At 44.2% G+C, this 18404-nt stretch overlaps 1 protein-coding gene across 1 annotated transcript; it reads right to left on the bottom strand.

Moving 5' to 3' along the window:
- Positions 1-11303: 11303 nt before the first annotated feature.
- ascl1b (achaete-scute family bHLH transcription factor 1b) lies at positions 11304-11894 on the bottom strand (the record flags this gene model as incomplete). Its single annotated transcript, XM_080027392.1, has 1 exon — positions 11304-11894. The coding sequence occupies one exon, from the start codon at positions 11892-11894 to the stop codon at positions 11304-11306; it is 591 nt and encodes a 196-aa protein (XP_079883518.1).
- Between the last annotated feature and the right edge of the window lie 6510 nt (positions 11895-18404).

Below are 18404 nucleotides of genomic sequence, written 5' to 3'. Positions count from 1 at the left end.
GTGTGTGTGTGTGTGTGTGCTGAAAAAAAGTCAAAAGGGGTGGGTAGGGTACTGTGTGTGTGTGTGTGTGTGTGTGTGTGTGTGTGTGTGTGTGTGTGTGTGTGTGTGTGTGTGTGTGTGTGTGTGTGTGTGTGTGTGTGTGTGTGTGTGTGTGTGTGTGTGTGTGTGTGTGTGTGTGTGTGTGTGTGTGTGTGTGTATGTGGGTGTGTGTGTGGCTTACGTTTTGAAGGGGGAGCTTGGCTTTGGGCCCAAGGCTGGAACAAAGAGGGGACACTCTTTACATGCATAGCCAGACAGAGTATACTGGCCAGCAGCGCTGCCAGAAAATACAGGCCACAAAAACAGACTTAGAGAGAACGGAAGAAGGAAAAATAAAAACACACACACACACACACACACACACACACACACACACACACACAACAATACAGGGCTATCAGACCAACCCAACCATCAGCTTGCTCCCTCCATATAACTTTTTGTCCTTCATGTTTGGTTAAAATGAGAAATATATTGGGTGGCATACTCATAGGGCGTTATATGGCACAATCTGTTCAGATTTTTATTGTGTTTGCACTGAATATGAAGCTGTGTGGCCATGGGTAAATGGAAGCTATCCCTTTGCAAACACGCAGGGGATGAACAAATACAGGCAATTAGCTCAGCACGGCAACAGAGAGACAGGTGGACTGAGAGAAGAGGAGAAGAAAAGATAGAGGTCTATTCTATAATGAGTTGTGTGCATGCTCTGTCTACTAGATAAAACACAACTCCTATGTAACCGTCGCCGCAAAACTGTATCTCTAGCGTACAAATGAACTATTTCCTCTGTACTGCCATGACACTTCAGATGAATGGTTGCTAAAGACCAGCTTTTTTCCATCACTGTTATTTTTTGAAGAAGGAGGTGTAGTGGATTCCCTTTCTTTCAGCCCCCCCCCTCTCTTTTTTCACTGAAATCAGCTTAAAGCTCTGCAACCATTTCGCCCTCTAAGAAGGAGACCCACTCCATCAATGAGGGACAAAGGTATATTCTGAAAAAAAAAGTGTGAGGGCGTTACGCCACCCTGCCGTCACCAGGTTCCATACAGCCTCTGCCGGTGACTGGTAAATGCCACTTTCAATCTCTCCCTTTTCTCTCCTCCTTTCCTTTTCATTCCTCCTATTCCTTGCCCTCAATGGGTGTGTTAAGCATTGTGCATTCTGATGGGGGCGGTGAGTCAGTCAGGATCATTAAAAACAGGCCAAGCCTTTGGCCAGATCAAAATAATTAACTGGAGAGGTCACAAGCTAATGAAATGAAATGGGGGGCTGAAAGGAGCCCCTAAATGGTGCTCACTAATCCTCCCTTTACCTTGTTTTAGGGAGGGGGCGCTGCTCTATAGACCAAGGCACCTCTGCTGATAATAAGTTGTGGGGAGCAAGGGGGACCTGTGAGACTATGGATTTGTGTGTGTGCTTTTACGTGTGTGTGTGTGTGTGTGTGTGTGTGTGTATGTGTGTGTGTGTGTGTGCGCGCGTGTGTGTGTGTGTGTGTGTGTGTGTGTGTGTGTGTGTGTGTGTGTGTGTGTGTGTGTGTGTGTGTGTGTGTGTGTGTGTGTGTGTGTGTGTGTGTGTGTGTGTGTGTGTGTGTGTGTAAGAGAGAGACATAACTGCAAATAATATCTCATTTGATCAGAAAAGCTTTATTTTTCTAAAGGCAGTTGTTAGGGAGGTGTGATCCTTTCGGTTTCTTTACGTAATGCAAATTAGGTTGACGTAATCATGCGTCAATAACGAGTGGAGTGCACCGTTTAGAGATATCAACATTTGGTCCTGCATTCAACTATTTTACTTAAATAAAAGTAAAATACTGTCAAATAATCTAAATACAGTTACTCATTATGCAGACAGAATGGCTATACTATGTTATTGTGATTTCTGCAGCATTAAAACAGCATTATGAAAACCGCCTTCACTTGATTTCTTTTTGTATCCTTATCCTGCATGTGCTCTCATGTTTCCTCTCAGTGTGTCCTTACACACAAACCTTTCATGATCAGAAGCAACTTTTCAAAAAGCTTTGATATCATAAAGAAGGCACTTGTATTGTGCCACACAGAGATATATTCACAAGGCATATAAAAGAAAAATAACTAAGAGAGCTACTGTCTGTCTGAGTCTGACAATAGAAGAATCAAGCATGTGATCCCAAAACTGAGGGCGATGCGTGTCAGAGACTGGTGAGGCCATGGTGTGTCACTGTGAACAGGTTCTCCAAGGGGCAGGCCTCAACCTGCTGAGGACCCTAGGACATGACTGTGTGTGTGTGTGTGTGTGTGTGTGTGTGTGTGTGTGTGTGTGTGTGTGTGTGTGTGTGTGTGTGTGTGTGTGTGTGTGTGTGTGTGTGTGTGTGTGTGTGTGTGTGTGCGTGCGTGCGTGTGTGCGTGCGTGTGTGTGTGTGCATACGTGCGTGTGTATGTGTGTGTTTGTGTACGAGGGGACTAGAACTAGTTTGAGTGAAAAAAGAGAGAAAGAAAAGTGTTTTCAGGGTTAGAGGTGTGACCTTTGACACGCAGACAATCCTAAAATTTGCACACCAACCCACGCACACACAGCCTTCAAGACAGAACAACGAATTGCTGAGTGACGGAATCCACCTGATCTCAACAGAAGCATGGATGAAAGCTATTCAAACACGCGCACACACACACACACAAAGAAAAAACGCGCACACACACAGCAAGCCCACACATAACATGTTTTTGGAGAGACAGTTAAAGGGAGTTGCCGTTTTTTTTTCTTTGATGACTTAACATTTCATGTCATCACACACAAGTGAGGGCAGAACGGAACAGTAGATGAGTTTTTCCTGAGATGACCGCGGTTCTTTAGAGCAGCAAACATGAGCGATAGTGATACTGAAAGAAAGCACTACCACACCGACTCTTCTAGTACATTAGCTGAAAGAATAGAAGCTGTGTCAACAGTCTTGAGGTGCAGTTCCAATAGCGGCCACAGGATGCTGGCTCATCCAGAATTTGTATTTTTATGCAACAAAAAGTCAACACGTTTTGGTCTACTAATGTAATTAAGTATGTCAGTGCTGCTGTTGTGTACTGTTATTGTCTCATTAAAGGTATATTAAGATTTCTCCTTTATCTACTGTTGCTTGGATGTTCTGTCATTATACGTGAACAAACCTGATTATACATAATGTTGAATGGAAATTGAAAAGGATGCATGTTTTTGGGGTGATGTGACCACCAAATGTCATGGCTGCTTCTTTCTTAGCTCGAGCAAGGCTTTGACAGCATTGTCCGAAAATTGGATTTTATGCCTTCCATATCTGAAAGTGAAAACCTGTGGCTTAAAAATGTCTGCTGGTACACACAACTAATGAGTGAGGATGCATCTTTTGTTTGTTTTGATCACTGTCAGGAAATATGATTGGAGACAAGTACCATTCCCACTGTGTTGCATAGTAAAACGTACTACGTACTGTTTTGTTAACAGTTGATAGTCCCTCATCTGACCATCATCCTCCTTCCAAATGCCTAGCTTTGGACATAAGCTCCAAATCTGCCCTCACAAGTGAAGAAAAAGAAGAAGAAAAAAAAACATCTCCCTCTCAAGCTCCGGCCAAGCAGACCCACTCCAGTCTGCAGCCTTCTCTGAACCATCATTACAGTCATTAGGCCAGAATAAGCTCTGTATCACAGCAGTCCAGCAGCATCCAGTTTAACCCAGCACAATTAGCACATCCGTTGGAGTAGAATTACCCTGTAAAATGAGAATGTGCAGCACAAAAGAGGCAGGGGGGAGTTGCAGTTGAAAAAGAAAGCGGGTAAGTGTGAGGGAGAGGGGGAGAGAAAGAGGAGGAATAAGGGGGAGGACAGGGAGAGAGATTAAAATTGTTTGAAATGAGTCGACGCTCGCCTCCATTCATTTGGTATTCTGCTAAAATCAGGGCCTTTTGTTCAGGCTGGGCCGTAAAGTAGTGTCAATCATCTCGACCCGGTTTTGTAGAATGGGGGGAAATTTATTATGAATTTGCTCCTGCAAATAATGAGGCCTACCCCCTGCCTGCTCTCCCCTTTTTCCCTCCTCCTTCTCCCCCCCCCCACCCCCCCCCCCCCCCCCCCCCCCGAGCCACCTCCCCCCCATATCAATGCTGCAGAATAGGCAATAGAGAGTGAAGTTAGCAATCTCAGGGCCACTTGCACCCTGGACCCACATCAAAGTGACAGAGACGTCCAATCAGATTTGTCTTACAGGCATTACATGATGAATATGGTGCGGGCCGCAGCACAAAAGCGCCTTTGTGTCTCCTCCCGAGCAGAGACTATTCAGAGCCCGCCACAGCCAGCCAGAGTGGAAGTAAATGGCCGAAAGGGCCCAGGCCAACAAAAAAAAGCACCCAAACTTGTGCAGCACAATGGCCCATGCAAATCACAGCCCCCCCTGCCACTGCCACCCTACTACACATCTCCACCACTTCCATCCCTCCACCCTTCAAGCCTGAGCTCGTTCTCTCCTCTTCTAGGTCGTCTGAAGTTTAGGGCCTATTCACCCAGACACACACACACACACACACACACACACACACACACACACACACACACACAGGTGTCAGTTAAAAAGTGCTGAGCTGTACGCATTCAAACTTCCATTCGAAAAGCGAAATACTTTGTTTCAGATAGATAGATAGAAGAAAACATGATTCGAATGAGAGAGTTGGCGGCTGTGAGCATGACTCCTATTTAGCACACTCCTGGGGGGGTTGCTTGTATTGAGAGAATTGAAAAACAGAAATGTGATGGGCTCATATTTGCCACATAGAAAATAACTCATTGATCTATATATATTTTCATTCAATACAGTTATGAACAAGACAGCTAAGTGTAAAAATAACATCTTAGTTTTAAGCTATAGTGTAGTGCGTAACTTTTTCATATAAGGTAAATGAATGTCGGTTACATTCAAGGCCATCGGCAATAAGTTGACGCAAAGTTGATTAAGCCTATCAGCTCCACATGCTGGAACTCTCTCTCTGTATTTCTCAGCATGGCAGTGGCATGCACAATATCCCAAGGCGTACCTCATGTTGATGAGCCGACAGTGCTGTTGTAATTACACAGAATTCCTCAGCCGACAGTGTTGTTGTAATTACACAGAATTCCTCATGGGGGCAACAGAAATTATGCACAATAGTTATAGAGGATATTCAGTACAAAAAATAAATATCCCCAGCACCAGAAACTCCCAACATTTAGTAAAGAGAGGAGCGACTTGAAGCTTTAAATCTAAAGGGTCTTTATTAGCATGGCTCAGTGCCAAAGTGACCTGCATTGACTGACCATAAAGGAGTAGCAGCAGCAGTGATTACTGCAAAAAAAACTAATGTGTCCACAGTGCCTCTACTACCCACGACCTTATTCAATCAATGGTCATCATGGGGTCAACAGATTTGTCTCTGTACCAGCTGCAAAGACCTGTGTGTGTGTGTGTGTGTGTGTGTGTGTGTGTGTGTGTGTGTGTGTGTGTGTGTGTGTGTGTGTGTGTGTGTGTGTGTGTGTGTGCTTGTGTGCGTGTGTGTGTCCAAATCAGTTCAGCGTGTGTTCTGTCTATGTTAAATATAAACGTGCCTGTGCCTCTGCTCAAACATTAACACCTCTGTAAGCATTGCTCAAGGTCGTGCATTGCTTCATTCATCAACATCACTGCTCGGTCTGTATACCATCCGTCCTATATGTCTGAAACTTATTTGATTTTATCATATTTGAACCAGGGTTTGTTTGATATCAATTGTGACAGAGAGTGTATAGTTTTATATTGACTCTGTTAATCAAAGCTCTCTTAACCCTCTACTGCATGAATTAATTTTTAAACATGAAAAAAATGTTTTAATGTATTTTTATTATTTAAAATAGCTTAATTAAGCTAAGTATTAAAAAAAATGCCATGATGGTCCGCAAGGACGAAAAACTTGTAGCCCCAGCGCTTCGGCTTCATGGGAATGTACTGCTTCAATGAGCTCTTCCCTTTGAACGGCACCATCTGCTCGTCAATGCAGAGCATTTCATCCATAGGGATGCTTCTGAAGCTGTCATTGAGAGAGTTGAGGAGAGGTCTCACCTTGAACAACTTGTCTCCCCCTGGCACCTGTTTACTGTTGTCTCTTGATGTTTTCCCATCTATTGACAGTCATGGTACTTGCCACCACATCCACCCTTGTTTGGGGGTTCCAGTACAGCCTGGTATTGGGCAAGCCATGGATGGACATATAGAAGCAAACTCCAATGAACTGCTCAAGTTCTGCTTGGTTGACATTGAGAGGTTTGGTGACCTCACACTGTAAGGCATACAAATTTGTTTGCCTGACTACCTCTTCCAATACTTCTCCATGGAGTAGGCGGCGAAAGTATTGTACTGGTTCTAGTACCCCAGTTGACTCAGGCAGTGAGCCCTTTCATTTTGGAACTGGTGGAATGTTTTTTTTGGTCTGCCATTTTAAGTTGTTCGCCTTCTGAAATTTAGAATAAGGATTCATATTGTAAATAACTACAATAGATAGCCAATGAAATGTTTAATTTTTGTTTTTGTCCATCAATCTCCTCACATGCAGCAACTAACACACACACACACACACACACACACACACACACACACACACACACACACACACACACACACACCTCTTACGATTGAACTATCTAATACCTCTACCTGTTTCCTCTGGCTCTGAATCTGTGCCTGAGCCTGAGCCTGAGCCTGAGTCTGAGTCTGAGCCTGAGCCTGAGCCTGAGCCTGAGCCTGAGCCTGAGCCTGAGCCTGAGCCTGAGTCTGAAATGTTCTCATCCAGGTTTGTTTCCATCTCATTGTCTTCCTCACTCTTCAAAGTAAAAGCTCCCCTTTTCACAACTAAACAGAAAAACATGGAGTTTATGATAGACACTTTTATTTAAACGCAGATAAAGTAATTGTTGTCATATGGCAACGTTATGCAGTAGAGGGTTAATATGTCTTTGATTTGCAATAATTAGACATGGACACTTGTGATTGAGTACAGATGTAATGTATAATGGAAAAAGACTGGTGTCCACATGTTATAACCCCAGTAGCTGACTTTTTACCCTAACCTGCAGTGCACCATGCACCTGTTGCTCTGCCTTCACTCTGAGCCACTTTTTACATTTGCTCCCCTCTAAGGGAGCTAAAATGATTTATCACTCAAATTTACACATTTCCCATTAATTCAGAATGTTTCATAGAAATGGGCATTAGCAGAATTTTTTCAAGACAAAGGGCAGTGAAAATATGATTGTTTTAAAAAAAGTTGTCATGTGGCTCACTTTACCCCAGCTGTGGGGTAAACTGATCCACTTATTTTTTCCACTCTGAAACTACCATAACAACACATATTATAACAGTAAGAATCCTGAAAGCTAGCCACACATTCCAGAACTAATGTCGGACTAATAAAAGAATGATGGGGTTTGGTCAATTAAGCAAAGCAAATTTTCTAAACACTTGAAAGTAACTCTGAACAAAATCAAATACAACATATTATAATTCAAAAGGTTTTAATAAGATTCAAATGAAAGATAGAACCAGTTAGATTAGAACACAGTCTGGGGGTCAGAACACAGGACCCTTAGAGCCAGCTTGTGTCTGGGGGTCAAAGCATAGGAAAATCAGAACCAGCGAGAACAGCCTGGGACTCAGAACACAGGCAAAGACCCAACTGGATTATAACATCAGCCTGTCATACTCTTCAACTAGGCCTACTCTACATTCCAGCCCTGAAGGTTACAGGGAAAGATGAGAAGGTGCTCTTTCCGTGCGGTTGCCCCAGGTCGTCTTCCTGGTGTATTTCCTTGGCATGATGGCTTTTCTAAAATGTGTATGACATTAAAATAAAACATATGTTATGTAATATATGTTTAAGACTAAACTTAACTTGTGCCTCATGGTGGGGGAAAGTGAGACAGTGGCTCACTTTCCCCCACAGCATTTGGCTCACTTTCCCCCACCACCACAATTTGAGAAAAAACTACCTCTCTTAGCATTGCAGGCTAATCTTCAGTTATCAGCATCACATGGTTTCATATGTTGGTAATTCATCGACACGTATGATAGAAGTTTTTCTACGTGAATACATTTGCTTTGGCACAACAGTTGATTAAGTTGACAGCAAGAAAATTTACATGCAAAATACCTATTTTGGTGAAAAAAACATGCTAACCACAGCACCATGAGGTCCTCTCTTTCAGGGCCATGGGGAAATGAGAGGGGCTTGAAAACATATATCTCACATGACCACAAATGTTTTCCGTTGCCTAGATACAGGGGTGGCTCACATTACCCGATGCCTCAGATTCCCCGTTCTCCCCTATATATATATATTTTTTTTTTTTTTTTTTTTTTGCAAAATACTGTAGTTATTTCTGGATGACTCATACTGTCACTGTCTGATTAAGGTGAAAGGTAACGTGTGATTAGTGGCAGTTAAGACTGTTATCATGTAAATATCGTCTACCTTCCAAATTCATTTTTGTTGTGGGGCATACAGTAATAAACGACTTTTTTATGCCGAGGGCAAACTTGTTTGGCAATGCGCAATTTACGCACACGCTGTAAGAATGGGTGGCCTCTGGTTCATGCAAAAAGGCTTTCAATCCATTGAGGAAGCTGATGCATCCAAAGCAGATGACCCCCACCCAGCAGATGACCCCCACCCACCACCCCTAGTCTTGGCCAATTTAAGCCGGTATTATAGTAAAGGTATGTTATGCGCATTTGGAGTTTCAATGGGTTAGCATACATCATCGCTTTATGCACGAAAAGTCATGCATACATTAGGAGCTTTTGATTTATTATTCACCATTTGCATACGCCAGAATTAACATCGCGCTTATTGTCAAAGTGAAAATTACCCACGGACAAAATGACATGAATAAATCTATTTTAACCCCTGCTCCTCCTTATATTGCTGAGGAGAACATTGCAAATCCATCTTATAGGACAAGAGACAAACGCTTATTTTCACTTTGTGCCCTGGCCCCTGTCTGACACTGACATCAGAAACACCATTTCAATCCTATATAATGGAGCAGCGGGGTATTTTGAGTCCTACATTGATTTGTCTTTTTGAGTCCCGGTGACATAGGAGGTTATAAAGCAGAGCGTAATTAATGTCATTTATCACTTGGTGGATTTTTGTCACTGCCTTTCACAGAAAGGGATCACATACGCGAGCCACTGACCAATGGGAGCGCCAGTGCCTTTGTCACCGAGTACAGGCACGTGGCTTACACCTGCAGGCTGCAGTGTGTGTGTGTGTGTGTGTGTGTGTGTGTGTGTGTGTGTGTGTGTGTGTGTGTGTGTGTGTGTGTGTGTGTGTGTGTGTGTGTGTGTGTGTGTGTGTGTGTGTGTGTGTGTGTGTGTGTGTGTGTGTGTGTGTGTGTGTGTGTGTGTGGTGCCCACAAACAGAAATAAACATTCCACGCATCTTTCAGTCTGTCACAGATTTCAGGATGGATTGGGGGTGGCTCATATTATTTTCGTTTTTGAATTAAAGTTGGCTGATATCATTTATTTCAGTCTTTCATTTATAGTACGTTTTTTATAAGAAAAACTTTAATCTCACTCCCAATTTCCCACTCCCTCAGAGAGAACCAGGTGAAATTAAACTCGTTATTTCTCGTTCTGCCTCGCTGAATGGGGCATCAGTGTTTAATTACAATGGAGGATCCTCCATAATTGGCATAATGAAGCGCAAAGGCGCACACAATAGCGCTCACAATGTGTTGGTGTGCTCCCCATTCCGCAGGAGATGGGCTTTTTGATTGGGCTGTGTGCGCCATGAAAAACACAGTCGGGGATACAACTAGTCTACAACCCCAGGTTTTTATTTAGATTGATCTCAATCGGGAAATAAGAATTTTGACCCGTCTCATTGTCTTGCTGACTTTCCCCGGGCCGTATTTCAAAGTGTCTATACCCTTTTGAGAGGAGTGAATTGCACCCCTCCAACCCCTCCCTCTCTCCCCGCGCTCCAGGCTATTGGGTAAGGGCAGAGAATGCAAAAGAAACAATGCAATGCATGAAACGTAATATTAATCTCCCCGTCCTGAATGCAGACAAAGCGCTGTAGAAGGTGCACGTCCATAATGGTTATTGAGTGCTCACCCAGCTGCGCAATTTTCCCCCGTGTGCCTACCAAGTCGAGAAAAGGTCATGCTGGGGCTTTGAATAGAAGAGAGGCAGAGAGAGAAGCTCAATAGTTTGCTCAATTACCGCCAGCACTAACACACACACACACACACACACACACACACACACACACACCCCTCTCACACACGTCTGAGCATAAGTGTGTGCAATATCAGCCGAAGAACCAAACCACTGCAAATGCATATAATATAAATAGATTGATTTATTTCTAAAACTTGTTGTACACAAAATATATCTGTTAGAATCGAATATGTACATTTTAGGCTACGGGAAACGGAGAACAAGTGCATACATGAATAAAGGTCTCCTTAACACGTATTTTTCAACATAACCAAAACAACTACAATCTGTCACAGGTAGTAGCATTGTTGATATTGCTGTCCAGTCACACAAACTCATACGTGCCAACTCACTGCCTCGCTTAAAGCCGGCTCTCAACGTAAACATTTCAGGAAAAGTGGCAGTGACTGTTGTTCAAGAACATTGTTTGTTTGACTCAATGTACAAAAATATGTCTTCATGTTAAAACGATTCGTTGTATGATACAATTTGTTTTTTAGGGGGCGGGGGGGGGGGGGGGGGGTTACATCATCACAAAACAGTCTGTTGATGCATCATCTTTGTTGTGTCTTCTACTGACAGACATGGCAGCTGAGAAAGGCAGTCCTGCTCTGGGGAAAACACGAACCAAAGGCACGTCCTCTGGAGCTCCAGCGCCGTCTCAGAGCCTGCTGTGTCGCGTATTAATTGCACTTGTTAAAACATAACATCAACAGTTCTTTACTTCCACGCCTCAACGTGACCGACGAGTCCAACTCCCTCCTTCTCGAGGGGACTTCGGGGGCGACTAGTCGTGCTCTCTGCAACAAGAGGCTCCTTCTCTCTCTCACTCTCTCTCTCTCTCCTTCTTTAACACTATTGCTTTGATCCTGCAGAAGCAGCCCGGGTGAGGGAGTGAGGCAACAGGTCCCTTCCAAGCGCGGAGGGCAAGACTGATCTGACGCCTCTATCAAGTCTTTTGTGAGCACTTCTGACAGAAGCCAGCCGCTTTTTACGCACAGACGCTGCTGTGTGGTGTGCACGCCTCAGTACCTGTCAAACCAGGTTGTAAAGTCCAACAGCTCCTGTTCCTCGGAGCTCAGTGGCTCGTGACTACCTTCATCTGATGAGTAGGTGGAGTGAGGCGACTCCGGGTCGGCGGAGTAGCTGTTGGAAATGGCCGGGGATGGCAACCCGCACTGGAAGGCGGCCGACACCGCGTCGTGTTCGTCCAGAAGCGACTGTAAAGCCCTGATGTACTCCACCGCGGACCTCAGGGTCTCCACTTTGCTCATCTTCTTGTTGGCGGCGCCGTTGGGCACGTGCTGACGCAGAGTCTGGAAGCCCATGTTGACTTGCTTGACCCGGTTCCTCTCTCTCTCGTTCCGCCGGGCCACGGCCACGGGCTGCTGCTGGGGGATGGAGTAGCCCAGGCCGTTGAAGCTCAGGCGCCGCTTGCAGCGCAGGAGCTCCGGCGAGCTGGAGCGCTGTCTCTTCAGCACCTTGCTGCTGGTGTTGGGGTGCGCGGCGGGGACAGAGCAGTCCTGGGCCGGCGCGTGCAGGCTGAGGCTCTGGCAGCGTTCCGAAAGTCCAAACGTGAATGCGGTCTGCGTGGTGGTGATAGTCGTGGTTTCCATGATGTGGCTTGACAGTTCTTCTGGAGTGATGGATGCAGTGGGCGAGTGCAGCCTCTTAGCAGTTGGATGAGGAAGAGCAGAGAGGGGTTGGCTGGCAGTGTACAGCTCTCGTGTCCTTCGCGTGTGGGACCGTGTGGCTAAAGCTCTAGTCCAAGTCTCTCTCTCTCTTGACTGCTTACTCCACGAGCAGATCTGACCCAAACTTTGGCAGCACTCCTCTTTTTCAACACGCGCCCAAACACCCACCCCACCCACCCTCCTTTCGGGAGACGCACGCTTCGTGGCGAGGCCCCGCCCCCGCTGTGTGATTCTTCTGCGGGCCGACTCCCCTCGGGCCAGGCGCGTGGCTCCGGGAGCTCAATAAACAATCCCGAGCTTTCACTGCGCCGGGAGCACGCGCTGGGCTCATTTACATTCCAATGTCTCTAACTTGAAGGCCCATTGGTCGATTCAAACGTCCTGCAACCGTGCGAAAAGAAAGAAAGGAGAGAGAAAAAAGACAGCGAAAGGAGAAGAAAAAAAGGACGAGAGAATGAAAAAGTGAATGGTGTGGTTTCTTTGAAATGCCTTTTGAATTTGACAATACCCCTGGCAAGTCTTGAAATTATCATCCCCCCCCCTTCGGCTATCTTTCTCCTCCAGCTTTTTACAATCACAAATACCAAGGACGCTCTCGCCTGTATCCAGGCTACAGCTTTACAGAGCGAAATAAATCGCAAGCGTGTCTCTGGCCACAATAATTGGCAATTATAAAGCTCGCGCAGGGATGCATGCGATTCAATGTAAACATCGAGTTTATGACACGGAGGCGTCCGAAAGAGCCAATCAAAATGACCTCGATCCTGAGTGTTCCGCAGGTCCGGTAAACAGGTTATAAAGTCCTGTTAAATTCCTTACAACTCTTTAACTTAAGTATATGTGAACGCAACCCGTTTGTTTATGTAGTGTCTGTACTCTTTGCTATGCATAGTGATTACACAGCCTTATCAAAAACATTTTCACAAGCAACGCACGCATTTCAGCACCACATCTGACTGGACAGTTAAACACATCGGCTTCGCCATCCTTTAAGTTTGCACTATTTCCTATTGAAGTGGCTCTATTTTCTTTACTTCTTTTATTGCGCTCACATTTAGTTTCATCCATTCTTGTCCAACGACTTTTGAAATACGTTTTGTTTGTGCAAACGTCTCCTTACCAACAACTTCTGACAGTGAGACAGGCTGTGTGGAAACCTAAAGACCGTCCCCCCACAATTAAAGATGGTACACTTGCGCCCTCTAGCGGTCGGAAAATAACAACAACTTAACTTTGTTCTGTCATTTCTAACGCAAGGCGAGGGCAAGACCCCACACATTGAATTACAAGTCCCAAAATAAAGACACAACTTTCGCAATCAGATCTTCAGAACTCCATGGCCCATTTTTTTCTCATACAGGTTAAACTAGACATATCACACAGATCACACCATTATGTTTCACTTCTGCACGATTTAAATCTGTCCTCTTTGGCTTCCAAAGGAGCAAAGGAGCACAATGCAACATAAGATTCAAATTCACGTAATATTCCCTAAAACATTTTGAATATATTTTGACAGTGCCGTTATCTAGAATTCTGCTGACCAGTGTGCTTTTCCACGATTCTCTGATGTAAATTGTATAAGGCAGTGGTGTCAAACATACGGCCCGCGGGCCGGATCCGGCCCGCGAGATGATTTAATCCGGCCCGCGACTTGTAGAGCACACATTTATGAGCATTTCAAAAAAAAAAGTAAGTCTCTAGCCCATTCCTGTGAGGAGATATGAATTTTTAAAGAAATAACCAAAATGCTCACTCCAGCCGCTAGGGGGCAGCCAAAATTTAAAAAAGCACATTTTAGCAACGTGGGAAATGGTAAATGGCAATCTTGCTTCACCGCTATTAATGTTTCCTCCAGTGCTTTATGGCAAAGTAAAAACCAAAAAAAAAATATATACAGTATCTCACAAAAGTGAGTACACCCCTAACATTTCTTCAAATATTTCATTATATCTTTCCATGCGACAACACTGAATAAATGACACTTTGATACAATGTCAAGTAGTCAGTGTACAGCTTGTATAACAGTGTAAATTTACTGTCCCCTCAAAATAACTCGACACGCAGCCATTAATGTCTAAACTGTTGGCAACAAAAGTGAGTACACCCCTAAGAAAAAATTTCCAAATTGGGCCCAAAGTGTCAATTTTTTGTTTTGCCATCATTATTTTCTAGCGCTGCCTTAACCCTCTTGGGCATGTAGTTCACTAGAGCTTCACAGGTTGCAACTGGAACCCTCTTCTACCCATTCATGACGACATCAAGGAGCTGGTGGATATTAGAGTCCTTGCGCTCCTCCATCTCCCGTTTGAGGATGCCCCAAAGATGCTCAATAGGGTTTAAGACTGTTGACATGCTTGGCCAGTCCATAACCTTTACCCTCAGCTTCTTTAGCAAGCCAGTGGTCGTTCGGAGGTGTGTTTGGGGTCGTTATCATGTTGCAGTACTACCCTGCGGCCCAGTTTATGAAGGGAGGGGATCATGCTCTGCTTCAGTATGTCACAGTACATGTTAGAATTCAATGAACTGTAGATCCCCAGTGCTGGCAGCACTCATGCAGCCCCAGACCATGACACTCCAACCACCATGCTTGACTCTAGGCAAGACACACTTGTCTTTGTACTCCTCACCTGGTTGCCGCTCCACACTCTTAACACCATCTGAACCAAATAAATGTATTTTGGTCTCATCAGACCACAGGACATGGTTGCAGTAATCCATGTCCGTAGTCTGTTTGTCTTCAGCAAACTTTTTGTGGGGTTTCTTGTGCATCATCTTTAGAATAGGCTTCCTTCTGGGATGACAGCCATGCAGACCAGTATGATGCAAAGTGCGGCGTATGGTCTGAGCACTGACAGGTTGACCCCCCACCCCTTCAAGCCCTTCAGCAATGCTGGCAGCACTCATACGTCTATTTTCCAAAGCCAACCTCTGTGTACGACGCTGACCACGTGCACTCAACCTTCGTAAACTGGGCCGCAGGGTGGTATTGCAACATGATAACGACCCCAAACACACCTCCAAGACGACCAGTGGCTTGCTAAAAAAGCTGAGGGTAAAGGTTATGGCCTGGCCAAGCATGTCTCCAGACCTAACCCCTATTGAGCATCTTTGGGGCATCCTCAAACAGAAGGTGGAGGAGCGCAAGGTCTTTAATATCCACCAGCTCTGTGATGCTGTCATAAATGGGTGGAAAAGGGTTCCAGTTGCAACCTGTGAAGCTCTAGTGAACTACATGCCCAAGAGGGTTAAGGCAGTGCTGGAAAATAATGGTGGCCACACAAAATATTTACACTTTGGGCCCAATTTGTAAATTTTTTCTAAGGGGTGTACTCACTTTTGTTGCCAGCAGTTTAGACATTAATGGCTGTGTGTCGAGTTATTTTGAGGGGACAGTAAATTTACACTGTTATACAAGCTGTACACTGACTACTTTACATTGTATCAAAGTGTCATTTCTTCGGTGTTGTCCCATGGAAAGATATAAAGAAAAATTTCAAGAAATGTGAGGGGTGTACTCACTTTTGTGAGATACTGTATATATATTTTTAGTGCTGAACAATTAATGTACTAGCAAGCGCGATGTGTCCGCGGCTCTGCACGCGCGAAACGAGCAGGAGCATGCTAGTGTAGGCCTACAAGATTTATTTCCTAATTTTCCATGCTGCTTTATTTTTATGTTTTAAATTGGGACAAACGAATTCCAAAACAACCAATAACCTCTGTATTTAAAAATAAATCAAAACAGTAGAAGTTGCACTTTTATTTAATTTAATTTTGTACTGTCTGCATGTTTGCACAAAATGTGTCCCTGTACATATAGTAAACAAAATTGGACAACTGTAACGTCAGTGCCTGTTGTATTTGTGTATTCAAATAAACAGTTGTTTATTTCATTAGTGCGTATATTGGCATCTTTGAGCAAAATACCCCCAAAATTTTTGCTGAGGCGCTGCGCGCCGCACCTCCTATTCCCATGGCCAGCAGCAACCTTTACTAAGACATTTCCTGGGGGGTACAGAGATCCCTTGTGATCCATGATAATGTAGGTTACAAATGTAGGCTGAGTGATAAAGCATATTACTGAAAAACAAAGCTAGAGATTTGGAGTTGACATATGTACGTTATGTTGCCATTATTTTACTGGTCTGGCCCACTTGAGATCAGAGAGGCTGTATGTGGCCCTCGAACCAAAATGAGTTTGACACCCCTGGTATAAGGCAATCCCCACTTTCAGCCTCTTGGGTTTCCCCTATAACTCCTACTGGCCTGCCTGGCCTTCCCTTTGTCAACAGCAGTGGGCGCTGAGTGAAAGTACTACCAGGGCAAAGTCTCTTGTGGGAGAACCAGTTCATTCTGTATGTCATTTGTTTTTAAGAGTGGCTGGCTTGTATCTTGAAACGTAATCTGCCCTGATGCCACATCTGAACCAGTATCTGCCAAAGCTGTCAAGGGCCATAACGCCTGGCCTGTGTGTGTGTGTGTGTGTGTGTGTGTGTGTGTGTGTGTGTGTGTGTGTGTGTGTGTGTGTGTGTGTGTGTGTGTGTGTGTGTGTGTGTGTGTACAAGGAAGTATTCTAGAAAACACTTCATGAAGCAATAATGTTGTTGCTTTATTGACCCAGGTCACATAGGAATTTTGTGACTATGAAGTATAGTGTTTTCGATTTCAGTCGAGCGTTTCTTGCAACTTGGACTCCTCTGTTTTGGACGAAGAGAAGTGGATGTGCAATTCAGTAGACACTTAAGGATGAACTGATATTGTTGCTCACTCCCACGTGCACACAGAAATACAAACACTTTACACCCACACACACACAATTGTAGCTGCCAAAGTCTCATTCATAGGTAAGGGTGTGGCGGATTACGAGAACCATAACAGTTTTTTATAAACACACTGATCTCTGTCACAACATGCATCAATCGGAAGATGTTTTTTTTTCTTCAATATAATGCCTCAAGGTTAATATGAAACACCTCTGAATCATTATGTGACAAACCCAGGTGAGAGTGAGTTAACTATTACTAAGCATGTGTGTGTCTCTGTGTGTGGGTGTTACAGAGATAGAGAGAAAAACAGAAGAGGGATTTATGAATTAGGAAGGATTCTGTAGAACATAGTCAGAATTCCCCCATAAAATCCCCATTCAAAAACATCAAAAGGTTTGCCTTCGCCTTTCAAAGACTGGTGCTCGTATATACTGCATGTGTATTTTATAGGCAAGCTAAGGGTCTATTCTTTGTTCTGCTCTGTGGCATCATGCTAGGACACTAGACAAATGTGCTCAGAGCCAACAGTCAATCTGCTCCATGTTGTGCCACAGAATAACCTAGGTTACCATTTGGTTGAACAGACAATTGCAGTCACTTGATATTGCCTTTTTTTTGCCAAAGTGTGAAATAGGATGTGAATTGCGGCCTGTCAATATCAAGGCTACATCCTTCCTCAGTGGATGTGATGGAGCCTGTGTTTTTTTCTACAAAGACTGAGAGCGGTAGCGGTGTACTTCCAGTGAGCATGAAAAGGGAATTGCTCCAATATAGTGTGTATCGCTTCCCTATTCCTGACACATGCATGCTGCGCTGAAAGCTTGTGAGCCATGTTTCTTCAGCAGTGGAAGAAGGCCGACACATATTATCACTAACGCAGGCTGTGGTAAGGACACAGTCAGACAATAGAAAGCAAACTCTTCCCTAGATGCATGTTAAAAAAATAAATTAAAAAAAGCAGGCTTAGTGCACTAATGCAACACATAGTACCTGACCTTTTGTACTGTTGTTGTGAAGAAGATAGTGCTTTCCTGTGTAGTAAAGTCAGGAAACCTTAATGGTAGAAAAGTGGTAGTTTGGAGCAAGCTGAGTTGTGGTATTATATTCAGTAGCATAGTAGACTAGACTATAATGTAGATGATGGTAGACACAGACAGGGGCCCTCCCCACTGCACTTTCACCCACACTGTGTAAATATTAAATGTCATTCAATCACATGACACAGCTGCACTGCACACCTGCAGGATCCTGACCCTGAAATTTCCCCCCAAAATAAAGACTGCACACCCAACCAAGATGTGTTCACTGGTGGATTGATTTAGTCAAAATTCACAGGAACTGGGTGGTTTCATGGGACGCTATTTTAGTGTGCAATACCGGCTCTCCTAAAGTAGCTACATTAGGTCAGAGCAGGAGGAACTTTAACCTGTTGTGATCTCAATTGAAACTTCTTCAAAACTGATTGGTGGGCTCTGTATGTTTTGGGCATTTCAATTGAATGATTGTCACATTTGAAGTGACACAATGTAGGAAATGTGATCATGATATATGTGTATACAGTTGCCTTTATGCCTGGCCTGTAATACGTTGTGTAATTGAGCACCCTTTGGGTCACTTGCATCACATTGCATGTTGTTTAAACTTCAATAGTCTCACATACACA

This window comes from Ammodytes marinus, assembly GCF_949987685.1.
Source record: "Ammodytes marinus genome assembly, chromosome: 5".
NCBI lineage: Eukaryota > Metazoa > Chordata > Actinopteri > Uranoscopiformes > Ammodytidae > Ammodytes > Ammodytes marinus.
This window is presented reverse-complemented; position numbering and strand designations above follow the sequence as displayed.